At 44.0% G+C, this 19794-nt stretch overlaps 1 protein-coding gene across 1 annotated transcript in view; it reads right to left on the minus strand.

Annotated features, from left to right (window-relative positions):
- The window catches only part of GAD2 (glutamate decarboxylase 2), a 67809-nt gene that overhangs the window by 36635 nt on the left and 11380 nt on the right, over positions 1-19794 (minus strand). The window contains exons 7-8 of the mRNA XM_024129680.1: positions 19326-19441; positions 5760-5839 (exon numbers count right to left, since the gene is read on the minus strand). Of these exons, the coding sequence (XP_023985448.1) occupies positions 5760-5839; positions 19326-19441 (196 nt within the window). The remainder of the gene's footprint in view (positions 1-5759; positions 5840-19325; positions 19442-19794) is intronic.

A 19794-nucleotide genomic window follows, 5' to 3' on the forward strand; every position in this document is an offset into this window, starting at 1 on the left:
GACATTTCTCCAAAGAAGATATACAGGTTGTCAACAAACACATGAAAGGATGCTTGACATCACTAATCATTACAGAAATGCAAATCAAAACTACAATGAGGTATCACCTCTCACCTCACATGGTCAGAATGGCCATCATCAAAAAATCTAGAAACAATAAACCAATCCCACTACTGGGCATATACCTAGAGAAAACCATAATTCAAAAAGAGTAAAAAAAGAGAACATACCACAGTGTTCATTGCAGCACTATTTACTTGCCAGGACATGGAAGCAACCTAAGTGTCCACTGACAGATGAGTGGATAAAGAAGATGTGGCACATATATACAATGGAATATTACTCAGCCATAAAAAGAAACAAAATTGAGTTACTTGTAGTGAGGTGGACGGACCTAGAGTCTGTCATAGAGAGTGAAGTAAGTCAGAAAGAGAAAAACAAATACCATATGCTAACACATATATATGGAATTAAAAAAAATGGTTCTGAAGAACCTAGGGGCAGGACAGGAATAAAGATGCAGATGTAGAGAACAGACTTGAGGACATGGGGAGGGGGAAGGGTAAGCTGGGACGAGGTGAGAGCGTGGCATGGACTTATAAATACTACCAAATGTAAAATAGATAGCTAGTGGGAAGCAGCCACATAGCACAGGGAGATCAGCTCAGTGTTCTGTTTCCACCTAGAGGGATGGGATAGGCAGGGTGGGAGGGAGACACAAGAGGGAGGGGATATGGGGGTATATGTGTATGTATAGCTGATTCATTTTGTTTTAAAGCAGAAACTAACACACAATTGTAAAGCAATTATACTCCAATAAAGATGTTACTAAAAAAATGGTTAAAATAGTAAAAAAAAAAAAAAAAAAAAGAGAGAGAGTCATGTACCACAATGTTCACTGCAGCTCTGTTTACAATAGCCAGGACATGGAAGCAACCTAAGTGTCCATCGACAGATGAATGGATAAAGAAGATGTGGCACATATATACAATGGAATATTACTCAGCCATAAAAAGAAACAAAATTGAGTTATTTGTAGTGAGGTGGATGGACCTAGAGTCTGTCATAGAGAGTGAAGTAAGTCAGAATGAGAAAAACAAATACGATATGCTAACACATACAGTTACAGCCTAACAGTCTGTTAAGATGGCTATTGTCAAAAAGACAAGAAAAAGCAAATGTTGGTACGTTTGTAGAGAAAAGGAAACCTTTGTACACTCTTGGGGGGAATGTAAATTGATACAGCCACAATGGAAACAGTATGGTTGGAGGTTACTCAAAAATTAAAAGTAGAAATACAATGTGATCTATGAATCCCACTCCTTGATAATTACCCAAAGGAAATGAAATCAATATTTCAAAGAGATATCTGTACTCCCATGTTAATTCCAGCGTTATTCACAATGGACAAGACTAGGAAACAACCTAAAACTGTCCTTCAACAGAGGAATCGAGCCATAAAAAGGAAGGAAATTCTGACATTTGCTACAACATGATGAACCTTGAGGCATTCATTGTGCTAAGTGAAACAAGTTAATCACAAAAAGACAAAAAGGAGTGAGGTACTGAAAGCAGTCAAATTCATAGACACAGAAGTAGAACGGCGGTTGCCAGGGGCTGGGGGGAAGGAGAGTCGAGAGTTTGTTTGTAAGGGGTATAGACTTTCAGTTTGGCAAGATGAAGAGTTTTGGAGATAGAAAGCGGTGATGGTAGCACAACAATGTGAGCGTAGCTCACATCGCTGACCTGTACACTTAAAAATGGTTAAGAGGGTAAATTTTATGTGTATTTTACCACAACTTAAAAAAAATGGAAAACACAAAAAAAGAAGGGACCATGCTTAACTGCTGAACACTTGGAGTTCTCTTCTGAGTTCAACCTCTGATTCTTCACTTCCCAGCTACGTGACCTTGGACCTGTCACACCTTGCCAAGACCATGAGTCAAATGGAGAAAGGAGACCACGTCATACTGTTTAAGACTATTGTGTATATAGAAACTCTTCACAAGCTATGTCAGCACCAGGGAAATGTGAGGGAACATACCTCTGTGTCTCTAATAAACAAATTAATTAGAGCAACTGTGTAAAGTGCTTAGGACTGTGCCTGACATATAATACACTCCACATGTGTCAGCTATTATTATTTTAGAATCCTTCCTGATATAGGACGTAATGAAGCACAGACACTGCTAGCATCTCTGAATTCTCTGCATCCAAACCCATAGGAGATATGACACTCAGGGGGCTCCCCACAGCCCTGAGCAATAATAATTGATTCAGGGTGAAGTCTGTCTTACTGCAGGGCACTCAGTAGCTCCCTGAGGACCAGAAAGTTAATTAGCTTCCCTGCTGCCTCCAGGCACTGGCCACAACTCAGCTAATTTAATAAAAGAGTATAATGACCCCAGATTATTTATACTTTCAATTGTTTACATCAACTGTGTGATAAAGTGCGGTACTTCACAAGAGCAGGGAAATGTAACTGTAATTGACAAAGCTAAGTGATAAGTTGAAAGAACTAAAAATGTATACAAAAGCATAAGTAGTTAATTTTTGTGGTATAAAAGTGTTAATCAAAATAGCTAACAGAATTCTTGTGTTACAAGGGAGCTAGGAAGGCTGGTGACTCTTCTAGTCGTGTGTCAACCAGGCATCACGTATCTTGGTCAGACTTATTTTCTGTAAGGTTTAACAGCAATTTACTAGTAATTTAGGTAAGTTAAAGGGAGCCCTGAAGGAGCAAGCAATGGAGAAATCGAAGAGAAGGGAAGAGAATGCTAGAGAGAATTAACTTCTAAAAGTACCTGTAAGTCCATACTGATAATAAATAACACAGACATACAGAGAGACTGACAGACAGACAGAGACAGAGAACGAGAGATGGAGAGAGAGAGAAAAAGGGAAAGGAAAGTTCTTCCTTACAGTAGAATGAAAGGAACTAGTAAACTCAGAAGGAATGATGGAGTTAGAAAATCACTATTTTGCAACCATCATAATAATAATTCAGGCAAGAATCATCAATGGATGCTAAACTACTAAACGAATGTTTTAGGAGGAACATAATATTTATATAGTCTTAAAGCATCCCCTACAGATATGTATTAACTGCAAAGTAGAGGACAGTCATTTTACAGTGGAGAGACCTGGCAGGCACCACCTTAACGAATAGGCAAGCGGACATTACTCCTGATCAGATGCACTTGAGAAAGACAGGCATCGCCTCCCTGGAATTCCCGCCCAAAATGCATCGCCTGAAGCTAACCATGAGGAAATGTCAGACAAAGACAAATTAAGAAATATTCTGCAAAATAAATGGTTTACACTCTTCAAAATATCAATGTCATGAAAAACAAAGGAAGGATGCGGACATGTTCCAGATTAAAGGGGAATAAAAAGGCATGACAACTAAGTGTCATCTGTGATCCTGGACAGGGAAAAAAAATAGCTCCAAAGGATAGTATTGGGACAATTGATGAAATTTGAATAGGGCGTATAGATTAAATAACCGTCTTGTGTCAATGTCAAATTTCCTGATTTTGATAACTGGACTGTGATTATGTAAGTGAATATCCTTGTTATCAAAAAATACGCATTGAAGTATTAAGGGGTAAAAAGGGCATGTCTGCAAGGAATTCTCAAATGGTTCCGAAAAAATTGTATCTCTAATATACAAAATAATTTATGCATGTAATATTCATTACATTCAACATGTAATATTAAATCGCATACATGGAGAGAAAGAGTGATCAAGCAAATATGTCAGAATGTTAACAATTGGTGAATGTGGGTGAGGGTGTATGAGAGTTCTTGTTACTAGCCTTGTAATTTTTCTTTGTTTGAAATTATTCACAAAAATACAAAGTTAAAAAAAAAAAAAAAAGGCTGGATGAATAAATGTCCAAGAACCCTTCCAACTCTGAGGGCTTCCCAACTGAAATCCATTAGCAGCTGGTCAGCGCAGCAATAGCCCAGAGCCCTGCCCCCTCCGCTCCCCGTCAGCCCTCCCTAAACCTCGCCCCTGCCCTTCCATCACCACTCCTGTTTCCCCCGCTGTCTCCTTCCCATTTTATAATGTAAGATGATTTCAGACGTCTTGTGAGCTCTTGAGAGGAAGATCTTACATAATTTTAGCCCAAAGAATAAGGAACTCACAAAGGAAATGAAAGCTCGGCTATTTTATCCCTTTTTTTTCATATAATTCACATTTCATCTCTAGCAGACCCTTCACGGCACGGTTAAATACACCCTGAGCTCCCTTCCTTAAAACAACCAGACCAAAACCATCCTGGATTCAACATCTTCTCCGTCCAGCTTCTGCCCTACCACCTTCCCTTCGCGGCTCCACCTCTGGAAACGTCTGCCCTCGATCTCCGTTTCCTCTCCCCTCACCCTTCGACCCACTGCAAACTGCCTTCCACCCTCACGCCTCTATCGAAGCTGCTCCTGCCAGACTCGCCAGCCACCTCCTCAGCAGGAAAGCTGAGGGGCAGTTGTTGACCCTCGTTTCACCTACTGGTGGCATCTGCTGCTGTGAACCACTCCTTCTAGAAACACTCTCATGGCCCTCATGGCCCCGGGCCCTGATTCTTCTCCGACAGCTCTGGCTGTTCCTTCTCAGCCTCCACCGCAGGCTCCCCTGACTCTGCCTGTCCCCGAAAAGGGGACGCGCCTGAGCTCTTTCCCAGGCCACTCTGCGTGGCTCCGACTGTACATATTCTGACAGCCAGGCTGCCATTCCCAGTGGCCTACCTGACACCCTCACCTGGACGTCTCATCTCATAAGCTCTTCACACTCGCCATCTCCAAATCTAAACTTTTCACGGCGGCGGGGCCCCCTGCCTCAGAGAACAGCACCGCGAGGGCTTAGCTGGTGAGCCCGAAGCCTGGCGCTCGCCCTCGACTCACCTCTCCACCCGCACACTCACCGGTCAGTCAATAAGTCCTGTCCGTTCCAGCACTTCGTCTCCCCTGCTGCACCTCAGGTGAGCCTGCCATCCTTCTGACGTTACCGCACCTCCCCACTTAGGCCATACACAGTCAAGGAACAGGGGTTACACCTTACGCTGTTCTAGAGCCTAGTGACACGGTGAGCAGTCATAAATGTCTGTCTAATAAATATATATGAATAAGTAAATGGTGAAATGGGTGGCATCCTTTTAATTTAGTGGAATCTCTTACTCCATCCTTTAAAGACTAAATGTATTTTCTTATATTAATATTTTAACCTCCCCTCCACCTTTTTCCAGAGTACCCACAAAGTTTGGGTGCCAATTAAGACGGATTTTTCCGAAGAGAGCTCTTTGGTTCAGGCGCTGAGCTGATGAGTTGCTGGGGGCGTTATTTACCTCTTGCTCCCTAAACTGTCCCCCCTCCTGTAATCACTCCATCAAGTTCACACAATCTATGGTGCCTGGAATGATGACACCTCCATTAATCAGTTCTCAACCCGCTGGTTGTTGCTTAAGTGCCCAGGTGACGAATGTCCTTCTGTGCCTTGTTGGTGCAGAATATTTTGATTGATTTAACAAAGGTTCTGATTCAGTCAAAGGCTGTGAATGCGTTAGTGGCATTCCCAGGACATTCCCAATGTCCCAGGACTCCAAGCAAGAGTGTAAGGGAAACAGCAAAGGCCAGCAGCTGGGATGGAGGCAGGTTTGCTGTTCTACAGTCATTGCCTGTTTTCGGACTTCAGTCCTTTTAAGATGTATGTGTAGAATTTGCAAACTGCTAACCAACGCGGGTTGCAGATTCATGCTCACCTTTCATCACATTTAATCAGAATCACACTGTCTGTTCCAATGCCCAAGGCTGCAGCTCCCTTCTTGAGAGAAAAATGGCTCTGTAAAAGAAAGTACATTCGTATCATTAATTAGTTGCATACAAAGTCAAGATCCATTCCCTTGGCTGTTCTTTTCTTCTCAATCTGTCCCTCCAAAGCCTGGATTGCTGAGAGAAGATGGCATCCTTCACTTAAGCTTTTTTTTCAATCGTGGTGAAATTCACATAACAGAGAATTTACCATCTTAACCATTTTAAGTGTACAGCTCAGCTGCATCCAGTACATTCACATTGTTGTGCGACCGTCACTACCATCTGTCTCCTTAACTCTTGATCATCTTGCAAAACTGAAACGCTGTATCCATTAAACAACAACTCCCCATTTCTCCCTCCCCAGCCCCTGGTGACTACCATTCTACTTTCTATCTCTATGAATTTGACTGCTTTAGTACCTCATGTAAGTGGAACCATACAATAATTATTTTTCTGTGACTGGCTTATTTCATGAGCATAATGTCCTCAAGGTTCATCCATGTTGTAGCATGTCTCGGAATTTCCTTCCTTCTTAATGCTCAATCATATTCGTTTTATGTACACACAGCAATCTGTTTTTTCATTCATGCATCAATGGACACCTGGGTTGCTTCTACCTTTTGGCCATTGTGAATAATGCTGCTATGAACACAGATGTACAAATATCTCCTTGAGCCTTGCTTTTAATTCTTTTGGGTATATATACCCAGAAGTGGAATTGCTGGATCATATGGTAATTCTGTTTTTGAGGAACTGCTCTATTTTTTTCCATAAAGCTGCACCATTTTACCTTCTCACCCACAGTGCACAACTGTTCCAATGTCTCCATACCCTTGTCAATGGTTGTTGTTTTCTGTCTTTCGATAATAATCATTCAAATGGGTGTGGGGTGCTACTTCATTATGCCTTTGCTTTGTATTTCTCTAATCACTAGTGATGTTGTGCATCTTTTCATGTGCTTATTGGCCATTTGTACATCTTCCTTGGAGAAATGTCTATACAAGTTCTTTGCCCTTTTTTGAAGGGGGTTGGTTTGTTTTTTGTTGTTGTTGAATTCGCTTGGGCTTTTGCATGAAGATAACAAGACCCTGGAAATTATTAAAGAACCTGTTACCCCAACACACAGTAACCTATGCCAATCTCACATACAAGGCATAAGAACACAGCAACAGCAGCTGTGTATTGTATGGCTCCCAGACTTATATTTTGCTACCCAGAGATTACGTTCAGTTTCTTCCGAGTTCAGTGAAATTGTGTGCACTCAAGTAAGAGAAGCTGGCCTGAAATCCAGCACTCTTCATCCCAGACTCATTGGAGGGGCTGTCTGTTGTGGAGATGACTGTCCAGCCCAGGGTGTGATCAGGAAGGAGGCATCAGTCACTGGCTTGGCAAACAGCGCCCGCGGAAAGGCCACCCTGACAGGCCACCACTGAATCTTTGTTTGTGATTTTGGTTATTGATTCCAGGGGAGAATCTGATTCTCGATGGCTGTAATCACTGTGCAATCTGGAGAGTGGAGAGGGGCTAACCTAGCCCAGCTGTACTGCATCTGTGAGCAGCCTCCTACTATTAACTACAGATCATTAAGCTGTCCAAAAGGAGAGCTGCTTCCTCAATTTACATCACCAAAGGGCTGCTGACTGCAATTTTTAATGATGGCTCCAGAGTGTACTCTCCTCGAATGCCTGCTTTTGACTCTGAATTCTTTTTCTTTTTTTAAGTTAATTTTTATTGGAGTATAGTTGCTTTACAATGCTGTGTGTCTCTGCTGTACAGCAAAGTAAATCAGCTACACGTATACATATATCCCCTCTTTTTTGGATTTCCTTCCCATTTAAGTCACCACAGAGCACTGAGTACAGTTCCCTGTGCTCTACAGTAGGTTCTCATTAGTTATCTATTTTATACATAGTATCAATAGCGTATAGATGTCAATGCCTCCTCTGAATTCTTAAATATGCAGCCTAGGAACTGTTAACATGCATATTTCTAGGGGGTGTGGTTAGTAAGCAAGAAGAAATCACATTTATAACAGCAGCCAATACTATAAACCAATAAATGAGGCACTGAACAGAGGAGCTCTAAAAGCCGCGTGTAGCTAAGAGCAGACATGGGAAAGGATCATTAGTCTCATTTTACAACCTTAGGAAGACAACACGGAGAATCCTTAGGAAGATACCTGGGAACTAGGAAAGCTTAATTGGAAAGATACATGACTCCTCCACCAAAAAAAAAAAAAGTGTTCTCTCTTACATAGTTACTGGATCCCTGGGCCACCCCAGAAAGAAGATGCTCAGGGGAAAACAGCACTAAGTCCGTTTCTGCCAGGAGGGCACAGAATCGAGGTGCCAGCTGCCCCGAGCAAGCATGCACTACCGAAATTAGGCCCCTCAGTGAATGAGCTCCTAAGCACTGTTAAAATCAAACACAAACAGAGACTTGAAAATTCCCTGAGCAGACAAAACCAGTTTAGTCGGAGAAGCAAAGCTTAATTTAGCTGATTTTGCAAGACAAGTGAGACTCACTTGACCTGGGTCACTTCTCACTTAACGCCTCTGAAAATCGTGAGACTTAAATGGGTCTCCCCGATTCGTATGAGGGAACCACTAACCAATTCCCTTTCATTTAAGAAAATTCTAATATTGCAACCAATCACTGGGAAGAATCAACAGTCACTGCCTCCACGTTATCTAAGCTGCTTTGTAAAATCTACCTCTGAGTCTCCTTCCACGCTTTGGGAGGAGTGCTCATGGTTTGCATGGGAAGAGCAAAATCTGACTCCATGTGGGATCTGTTTCTTTTACTTCAACCTTTGCTTCTCGTTGCTTTTGTTACTGTAATCAATAAAAGGATGCTGTCTATAACTGTAAGCATACAGAATGGCCTGCCTCAGGAACGCTGCCCCTCCGCCTGAATGTTAAACTGAAGTGCCTTTGCTCCGCTCACAGGGAGACATTCTGACCCTGCCCACCTGTGAAAGGCTCCAGAAAAGAAGAAATTAACACATCCCCTCCCCAATGCTGGCCAAGCCAGGAGATATTTTGCAAGACTTACGGCCTTCTTACTTTACTTCCTCACCTCCTCCCCCTCTCTGTTCTATAGAAGAAACTGGCATCCAGACCCCAATAAGTTGGTATTCTGGGACGCTAACCTGCCGTCTTCTCAGACACCTGGCTTTCTGAAGTCACTATTCCTTGCCTCAGCACCTCGTCTCCCAATTATTGGCCTGTCCTGCAGCAAGCAGACTGAGCTTGGATTTGGTAACATGTGTACCATAAACTTTTACTAATTATGACTTTGGTGATTCATTGGTTTCGTTTCTGTTTTTTTCCTTCCTGAACTTTTGACAGCACTAAACAGCTAAATGGCCCCCCGGAGGTAAGTAAGAGATCTGGTGCACCCGGTCAATACGGGGAAGTAGTCTTGTCTGGTCTTTAATGAGGAAGAATGGGGATTCTCAAATGAGGAGCAATTAACTAGGATAAAGGATCACCGTGCCAAATGCCCACATCTAAAGGAAAAACACGTGCCGGAACAGGAAGCTTCAAGATGGGGAACAAAGGAATGAAAAAGAAAATCAGGTACCAAACAGTGAGTTTGTTTACATTTTCAGGAGAGGGAACAGGGAAATAGCTAAATGTTATCCATAAATAGCCAGGGACCTAAGAGAGAAGGCACTTGAGTGGACAAAAAAAGATACTTCCGAGTGACGAAGAAACCATGAAGACAGCTTAAATGGCAGGACCCCCTGTGCTGGTGAGAACATGCGAGGAGAATCGTTCTTACTCCTTGGCGCCATGTTTAATGGAACCACCTGTTGATAAATCAGAGCAGAGGGCAGCGTCCTGGAGGCTGGGGACCCTGGGGCCAGGTATCTGGAGAGAGCTCGGAGGATGCTTGGTCACAAGCAGAGGGAATTAGGGGCACGTGGCATGGCGGGTTCACATCTGAGGGGCTGTGCCAGGATGGGCAGAGATGCTCCGGGCGACTTCAGAAGGTAAAACCACGAACACAAATCGGAAGCTACAAGGATTCTGTTGCATCCCCAAATCATCAGGGCTCTTGTAATGATCAGCTGTTCATCAACGGAATGGCTGGGGGGGATAAGTTAATGAAGAGCCCCCTCCACCCACCCTGATTCTGGAAAAATAACATAGACCCCGGATAGAATCTAGTGGTTACTTAGGACTAAATCATATTTCTATTCAAGGGTAACAGACATTAAAACCCATATGATTTTTATGTTACACTAAACGAAAAACTCAAGGTTGAAGATTAATTTCTCCATCTTTTAAAAAATATCATAAATAATCTATATATGGGCTACATAATTCAGCTGATATTTTAACTGGGTGCAATTAAACATGGGATTTTACAGTTATAGAATAATTGTAATTTTAAAAGAAGCAAGCTTGGGGGGCTTGAGTGGGGTGAGATTATCCAGAGTGAGGAGGAGTCAGAAGGAGAGCCCGTCCCACCCATCCCGGAGACTGGAGAATATGGCTGGGGGTCTTTCTTCTTTAATGGGGACAATAAATGTCTCCTGTCTTTAGGCATGGTGGGAGAGCAAGGGGAATGGGGGAAAGCTCTGAGACAAAGCATTTCCGTCTCTTGCCATGCCGGTTTCTCCTCCTCTATTACAACTGAGATAAGCAGTTTAGAAAGCCGCCTTAATTCTTTCAAGCCATTGTTGGTCACATCCAGATATTTAACCGAGGCTAAGCTTCAGCTGCCTTGTGGGCCGCAGGGTTTCAGGGAAAGCGTCTGAGGCTCCGGGGACACAAAGATGATGAAGACGGCCCTCAGTAGCCAGCTATCACCCCTACCTCATCTCCCCCATCCCCTCCCCTCCTGCTCTCTACCTGGCGGTAGTGGCCTTCCTGGTCTTTTGTGAGCTTGCTAAATTTGTTCTTACCTCTGGACCTTTTTACTTGCTGTTGCACTTCTTGGAAAACCCTTCCCTCATCTATGCATGTGGCTCCCTGCCTCATTTGATGCAGGTCTCTGCTATAGATCACCTCCACAGACATCTTTCACGACCATGTTGCAAAATAGCCCATTACCATGCCACTCTCTTGTCACCACCTGACATGAGAGTAGATATTTATTAGTCTACTGTCTTTCCCCTACTAGGATAGGCTACACGAGGGCAAAGACTTTGTTGAAATAGTTAACAAGCATCTGTTGAATCTGACCATGTGTGCAGAGAACAAGTTCAGGGAAATATCCACTATTTGCTGCCATAAATCTCTGGCCACAATGTTGACGTGTGGCTTTGGTGACTGGGGCCAGATGATGGTGGGCTAAACGGACCCCGATGCCTCTTATCTATGGCCTATTCTAAAAGCACATCCAAGTGGCTATATGTATATGTATAGCTGATTCATTTGCTGTACACTTGAAACTAACACAAGACTGTAAATCAACCATACTCCAATAAAAATTTTTTAAAAAGAAATTGTTCTATGGATATTTGCATATTCACTTATAATAGTAATAATTATAATAAAGGGTTATAGTTGAAACAACAACAACAAAAATAAAATAAAATAAAAGCATGTCCAGAGGTCTTCTTGGCACCCACCCCAGACAGCCTCCCATGGGGTCCTTCCCAAGCAGGAAGCAGTTGTAGGCCCTTCTAACCAGATGAGCTGCTTGAGGGAAAGAAAGAAGCAACCCAAAGACTCCAAACAAAGAAAAAGGACACACCAGGCTGGAATACTCAGCTCCTAACTCTCTGACAGTCTGTCAAACCTTTACCTCTTAGCTCTAAGGTCTATTGATCATCCTTGGATTTGATCCTTTTGTACCAACCTTTCCCTTTGTGGGTGGAGTGAATGGCACATGTGTGTAGGAACACAGAACACAGGCGGATGGATTACGCATCGTTACACATCATGGATGCCCAGCAAGGAAATCTTGAAGTCCAACCTATGAAAGAGCCGGAATCTGCTCCTTTGACCCCTCCCCATACCCTGGAGCCCCCGCCCCCATGATCGATGACTGGACCAATAGTCTTTCCCTGTCCTCCTAGTTCTCCACACCCCTTCCCGACACCCCCTAGTTTGCCTCCTATACTGTCTCAGAGAAACTGGCAGCTCTCGTCTTGCTTCAGCTCATCAAATGCTCTAAAAGGGTGCCCTGCTTTTGAAAGCATCTGATGTACAAAGAAGCTTGTACTCTGGGAGGCCGCCTCATTCATTTCTAATGATCACGATTTGGAGGGCAGGGGACTGCCGCCATGTTCTTAAGAGACTCCGTGTGAGTCAGAGGTGATACGGATCTGCACACAAGGCATTTCTGTGAAGCTGCTACCTTATTATTTGCCCTCAAAGCTATAGTTTAAAGTTACCCCAGTGTGAGTTTGTGCCCTAAGTATATTTTTAAAGAAAGGAATGGTGTGTACCAGGATTAAGTAGACCCAACGGGCATGTGTGGTGACAAACATGAACACCAGCACTAAGCATGTATGCAGTCACATGAAAGCAATTATTTCCATGATTTTAGGATCCTGAGAAGAGTGAAATGAAAATGTGTAGTGGAAAGAGGTCATTTGGCATGGAAACAACCTAAATGTCCATCAACAGATGAATGGATAAAGAAGATGTGGTACATAAAAACGACGGAACATTAGCCATAAAAAAAAATGAAATAATGCCACCTGCAGCAACATGGATGGACCTAGAGATTATCACACTAAGTGAAGTAAGTCAGAGGGAGAAAGACAGATACCGTATGGTATCACTTATATGCGGAATCTAAAATATGACACAAATGAACTTATCTATGACACAGAAACAGACTCACAGACATAGAGAACAGATTTGTGGTTACCAAGGATGGGGAGGTGGGGAGGGATGGATTGGGACTTAGGAATTAGTAGATGCAAACTATTATATAGAGAATGGATAAACAACAAGGTCCTACTGTATAGCACAGGGAACTATATTCAATATCCTATGATAAACCATAATGGAAAAGAATATGAAAAAGATTATATATATAAGTGAATCGCTTTGCTGTCGAGCAGAAATGAACACAACATTGTAAATCAACTATACTTCAATTTAAAAAATTTTTTTTAAAAAGCAAGAGGTCATTTGAGATAAAATGACCTGACTCTAGTTAGTCAAGTTATTCTCTCATTCTGAACCTCTGTTTGCTCAGCTGCAAGGATGAATCCCTCTCTTGTTGGTGTGAGAAGTGTAGCTACTACATGGGAAGGACCTACAGGTCGCCCAGCATCAATAGATGCTCACAAAGTTGTGGCCCTTCCAATTCTCCAGCCTCACGCCTAATGTGATGCCATCCTCAGGTCTCTCTGGGTACCTTGAGCAGAATTTTTTAAATTAATTAAACAAAATTAAATTTAAATTACATGTTAATTCACTTTATGTCTTAAAATAAACATATGCCATATTGGAGCATGTAAAAAAATCTCAAAATCATACAAGTAACAATAGAGAATCCAAACTCTCCCAAAGCTGTGAATCCTTGGGCATTGCTTCGTATTTTGGGAGAGGGGCCATTATCCATCTTAAGAAAACAACTGGCCCCAAATATGCCTTCATCTTGCCTCCTGGAGACGTTCAGCTCTCTACCCATCGGGACACCAGTGGGTGGCTGGTTACAAGGGCAGTGTTAGCTGCCATTTGCGGAGTGTTTACTAAAGGCCAGGTACTGTATTATCTCACTTCATCCTCCCAACAACTACATGAGCTGGGTATTATAATCCCTGTTTTACAGATGAGGAAGAAATGAAGTAGGTAATCCAAAGTCACGTCCTGGAAAGTGGCAGAGCAGGGCCTATGATGATTTCTAGTCCATTCCAAAGCTTATGGGCTTCATCCACTAACCTGAAGAAAAATAGGTCTATCCAGTGACTCCCGACCTGGCACTTGGAGCAAGGGAGAGTCACCCACCCGAAGAGGAATGTGACCTCAGGGGCACTTGGAGGGGTGTCCGTCCTCTTCTTATTTGTCTCTTCTCTGACAGTACAATGCCTGCTCTTTGAGAATGTCTCCTCATTCCTTTGTCTCCTATTGCACTGAAAATACCCCCAGGAGAGGCAACACTTAGATTTTACAATCATATACATGGCTCTCAGGTTCTTTCCTAAGAGTAGGTTTTGATGGGATTGGGTAGAGGAGAAGATGACACAGGGGTGCTGAGGACCCTACAAGGAAAAGGAGGGAGGAACGCAGAGGCGGAAGACGGGGTGCCAGGGGTGAAGTGAATCTGGTTCACTAGTTCACTTACTGAAAGTTCGGTCAGTGTTTCTGTCTAATGAGAAGCATGACATGGGAGCTTTTTCCGAGCTTCCTGGGTCACCATTTGTTTTTTGCTTTTGTTTTTAACAGAAAGGATGTCTATTTTTTGGAATTGAAACCCTCTCAAAAAGTGTGGTTATATGAAAACATCTTTCTAAAGCTAATTATGAGAATCACCTCCCCGTGGAAGTGGGCTGAGGTCACGAGGGGCCTCAGCAGAACACTGGTGACAGGTTCCAGGAGCCGTGGACCCGAGCTGAGCCTGGCACGTTAAGAGTGGACTGAGTTAGTTATGGTGATTTGCCTGAAAGACCCCAGTGTCTGTTGTGATTATAAGGAACATTTTTCCTAGATGCGATTATGCTGTTTCATTGAAGTTATTTCTGGAAGAGCTTGTGTCACATGAGGAAATAAGAGGAATTTGGAATTGAGCTCACGGTTGGGGCTTTCAGAAGATTTAGAGAGAGAGAGAGAGATGTGAATTACTGAGCTGGGATCTTAGCTTTCCTCTAAACCTCCTTTCAAGAAAGGACCTAAAAGTCATCAGATTAATTTTTGCCACGCTCTTCTATCGCTGAGTTTGATGAGATTCCAGCAAAGGATGAGTATTGAACCAGATAATCTTTAAGATCCCTTCCAATTTTGTGATTCTACATTTTGGAGGAAAATCATCTTGGAGCTCCTAACTCATAAACGCTATCTCTCGCGTCAACTCAGTGATTTATGTTCTTCTGTTCTTCATTGTAGTACTATTTTTTTGATTTAGTCCTATGCGAATTATTATTATTTTTTTTTGCGGTACGTGGGCCTCTCACTGCTGTGGCCTCTCCGTTTTATTTTTTTTTTTTTTTTTGGCGGTAGGGGGGCTCTCACTGTTGTGGCATTATTTTTTTTTTTTTTTTTGCGGTACGTGGGCCTCTCACTGTTGTGGCCTCTCCGTTTCGGAGCACAGGTTCCGGACGCGCAGGCTCAGCGGCCACGGCCCACGGGCCCAGCCGCTCCGCGGCACGTGGGATCCTCCCGGACCGGGGCACGAACCCGTGTCCCCTGCATCGGCAGTTGGACTCTCAACCACTGAGCCACCAGGGAAGCCCAGTCCTATGCGAATTTCAAGAAAACGGTTTGATTCGAAAAAACAAACCCAGCTTGCCTTGCTTATCAGCTACGGAAAGTTCTAGTCTGTTTTGGTGGCCGGAAAAGTGATGGGTAGCTTTGTGGGATGTGGCAGAGACAGAGTGAAGTGTCATCTAGAAAACAAAAGATGACCCTTTGCTTTCTGAACATGTGAAGTTTCTGGCTGGGTGCTGGAGGATGACAGTTTCTCAACCCCATTTTCATCTCTATGACGCTAACCACGTCCAGTTATAAACCCTGTGCTCAGAATAGAGGAAAGGACGGTAACTGGACCTGGTTCAATAGATCAGGAAATTGTATTAGAATTAGAATAACCAACATGAAGAAAACGGGATTTGAGAAAAGATGCTTCAGGTGAACGTACAACAGCCAGCTAGAGTGGCGATCAGGTCAGCCAGCCTAGCAGCTGAAAAAGCAGTGTTGGGATTGTTGGAAAACTGAGGCTCTAGAGCTGATGCTGCCATTGACTGGACACGAAACCTTGGGCAAAACACCTTCCACCTCTGGGGCTTGGCTTCTTCATCCATAAAACAAGGTGGTGTTGTTGTTTTCAAGTTACCAAATATTTCTGTAGAGCTCCCTATGTCCCAGACACTGAGGGAAGTGTTTTTTAAGGCTCTCATTTGATTCTCCAATAGTCTTGGGCCTTGGAAACTCTCCAAGAGCATAAAGAGAGACCGTAACCGAAGCAGCTCCTGCCTTGGCCACTGGCCTCCCCTTTCCCCACAGGACCCACACAGCAGCCCCCCATCACCCTTCTCCCTGCAGGTCAAGGGATTCAGGAAGGAAATCTCCATGCAGAGATGGAAACAGGACTGGAGAAAAGGCATTTGGGAACTGACTTGGCAAGTTTCTTTCTTTAGCCTGGGAAGATCTATTTCTGGGGCTGGTGGGGAGAGTGACTGTGAAATCCAAAAAGACTAAGGAAAGATCTGGCCTGGCCTGAAGGGAGAAGAAGCGGTACTAAAGGATGAATAGGGTGGAATGGCCCGGAGCTCTGGAGCCCAGCAGCAACTAGACACGAGGGTTGTGCTACCTCTTAACTTGGAGCTTCAAGGCAGGACTCACTTTTAAGGGCTCATCTGTCCAGAATGGTTTGGATCAAGTGCTCCAGGAGACATGGGAGTTCTTTAAATCAAGCTCTAAAAGCCCTTCCCAGCCCAACCTATGGGTATCAAGGAGGATTTTTTTTTTTTTTTCGTTTCACGCAGGCCTCTCACTGTTGTGGCCTCTCCCGTTGCGGAGAGAGCACAGGCTCCGGACGCGCAGGCTCAGCGGCCACGGCTCACGGGCCCAGCCGCTCCGCAGCATGTGGGATCTTCCCTGACCGGGGCACGAACCCGTGTCCCCTGCATCGGCAGGCGGACTCTCAACCACTGCGCCACCAGGGAAGCCCCAAGGAGGATTTTTTATTTAGAGGGGGGCATGGAGAAGGAACAGTTTAGCATCACTTTCACGTAAAGAAAAAAGCTCTTGGTGGAAATCTGACTCGGGAAGGTATAAAATATTAAAGCAATTGATGATCTGTGGTTTATAAAACTCTCTGTCGCTGTATCTTTTAATCTGGTTTCTGCACTGGTAGCTGGGGCAGGGCCCTCACTGGTCTGGGAGTCAGGAAATCTGCTTAATCCTGGCTCTACCCACCTAGCTAACTGCAGCCTCTTCATTTAAAAAAAAAATGCTGAGAACAATCTCTGTTCTGCCGGGCCCACAAGGTGGTTGTTGAATCAGATGAACTTGTGTCTATCAGAAGTTGGAAATGGTCCATAGCAATCAGATATAAGGTCTTGTACATTGGAAGGATAGTTCATCTGTCAAAATAATCTTTGAGTTAGAAACGATTGGTACTTTAGGTTCATAATTTTCAAATGTTCTTCCGTAATTACGGGCGCAGATAGAAATACCAGAAGAAGGCGGGAGAATCGAATGGCTGCCGTAGTCATTTCTTTCTGAATCACCTTTCTTTTCTTGGAAAATGTAGAAAGAGATCGAAGTTGACCATATCAAGGAACAAAGGCATAGCAAAATTATCCTCAGATCACATGAGCTGGACTTTCTGAGCAAAGTTGAGTGAGCTCACATCCAACTTGAGCCCAAGAAACTCGTGCAGAAACCAGAGGGCACAAGGAACTTGCTGATAGGTCAACCTCATTTCAGGACGTGGAAACAGCACGGAAACCAAAGGAAGAAGATGCCAACATAAGATCACCGGGGCTTCTTAGTCTGAGAATACAGTAACGTGTAACTATTAGGGATCCAAATCCACTTTAGGGAAATCGTAATGGGACGACAAATTACCTTATGTTTTTCTACCCACGGAGAAGCTGAGAAATGAGAGTTATCTCATGGTGGGGACCTAGGCGTGGAAGAATGAATGATGTGCCCCCCCGAAAGATGTCCACATCCTAATCCCTTAAACCTGTGACTATGTTACCTTACATGGCAAAGGGGCCTTTGAAGATGTGATGAAGGACCTTGAGATGAAAGACTATCCTGTGTTACCAGGGTATAATCACAAGAGAAAGAGGGAGACAGGAGAATCAGGGCCAGCGAAGGAGATGGAAGCAGAGGTCAGAGATGGGGGCCAGAGGATTGGAAGACCTGCTCCTGCTGGTTTTGAAGATGGAAGAAGTGGCCCTGACCCAAGGCAGGCAAGCAGCCTCTAGAAACTGGAAAGGCAAGGAAATGGATTCTCTCCTACAATATCTAGAAGGAACACAGCCCTGCCTGACCCACTGCAGATTTCTGACCTCCAGAATGGCAGGATAATGAATTCATGTTGTTTTAAGCGGTGAAGTTTGTAGCAATTTGTTCCAGCAGCAAAAGGAAAGTAAAACATCAGAGGCTGCTAAATTTGATGCCTATAAATCGAGGAAGGGCATTAAATTAAAATGCTGTAACATGACTGAAAGCAAGATGCTAAAGATAAATCATTCGTTTCCTTTAATTCCATGGCTGGTGGAGTGGTTGTGAATTGTATCCACTGGCTTCCAGTAGGTACTTGCCTTTTGTTTCCTTGTTATGAACTCACACACACACACACACACACACACACACACACACACACACACACACACACACCACTTAAAATAGGAGAAAGAAAAGTTCTGTAATAGATCTGAGTCCTTCCCCATCTCCTAGCTCCCCGGCCCTCGGAGGGCTTTTCAATCTCTGAGGCAATTGTTTCCTAGACTCTAGGCTACCTTGAAGCAGATGTCGTGAAGGAACAATCTCAGGAATTACGCAGCAGGTGATGCTTACGAACACCTGTCAAGAACAGACTCTGGTTCCCTGCAGGTCACGTCTGGCAGGACAGTTTGGAACCAAGACCTTGCTCAAACAGCTGCTCTGTGGCTTTGAACTTGCGTGCTGCGTTGCCCTGGCACATGCGAGAAAGATGGCGGCTTGGCAGGCTAAAGCTGTTTGGCTTCATTTATGTGCACAGGATGGGCCATTTTTCCAGTGCCTAAGTGGTAGTAGGAACGATGGCATTAACTCTTTAAAGGCCATGGAAGGAATGTGAAGCACCATTCCCCTGAAGCACCAAACTCTCAGCGTCCTGCCCGGACAGCAGCCTGGCAGTAGACAGGAGCCTGTGCTTGGCTGAGACAGATCCGGCCCAGAGATGAGATATGACAGTCACTAGACCATTTCTCTACAGTGATAAAACCTCTGGTTAAGTCAGCCGCAGAAGTGTCTCAAGGAACCAAGAGGGTAGAATATCTGATCGGAACTTTATAACAGAAAGACTGTATCAACAGGATACTTGGGAGTTTTGAGTTGTTTAGGCCCAGCGTTGATGATGCAATGAGTTCACAGCTACTCTACCCTCTCTCCTCCTCCCATTCCCCCAACACGTGACATTATTACAGAGAAGTAAGTAAAGGAATGAGGGGTAAAAGCATTCTGCTTTCTCTGAGCATTTTCTTGAATTTCAAAGACAAAGGAGCTCACCCCATTTTACCACCCAGCTGATCTCTCCCCTCATTCTCTCCCAAGAAGTATCTTCTGGAAAGAGAAACCATGGGGTAAAGTATTTCCAAATACCACCCCTTTACCCGGGGCTTTAAGGAATATAACCTTAAACTTGGAAAGAACGCTGACACCTACATGCTCAGATGTGAAGGCAATGAGCCTGGGGACCGCAGCCATCCCTCTCTCCTTGACTTCAGGGAACATCTTAAAGCGCGCCAGCAGCATAGCGTACATGTTGGATATAGCGCCACCTAAAGGGCAGAGCAACAAGTTACCTCTTCTAGTCATTGTCAGCATCATCATTTCACATGCAGGCAACATTCCTTATTTCCATTGACCTAGAGTCCTCCCTGGACACAGGAGAATACCTTCTTACTGGCTGTCCTCTGAGTTGAATCCACAGACTCAAAGGCACTAGCTAAGAGGGTCCAGGGAAGGAGCATTTAGCCCAACTCTAGGATGGATGCCAGTCCTCCACACCCACCTCTGTCACTGGGGGAACTGCAGTTGACCCTGCTCTTGCTAGCAGCCCTCTGAAGAGGCTTTTAAGAACTTAAAAAGTGTTGCCTTCCTTCTCGGCTTGACGGTGTGGTCATTCTGCATT

This window comes from Physeter macrocephalus, chromosome 11, assembly GCF_002837175.3.
Source record: "Physeter macrocephalus isolate SW-GA chromosome 11, ASM283717v5, whole genome shotgun sequence".
Lineage (NCBI taxonomy): Eukaryota > Metazoa > Chordata > Mammalia > Artiodactyla > Physeteridae > Physeter > Physeter macrocephalus.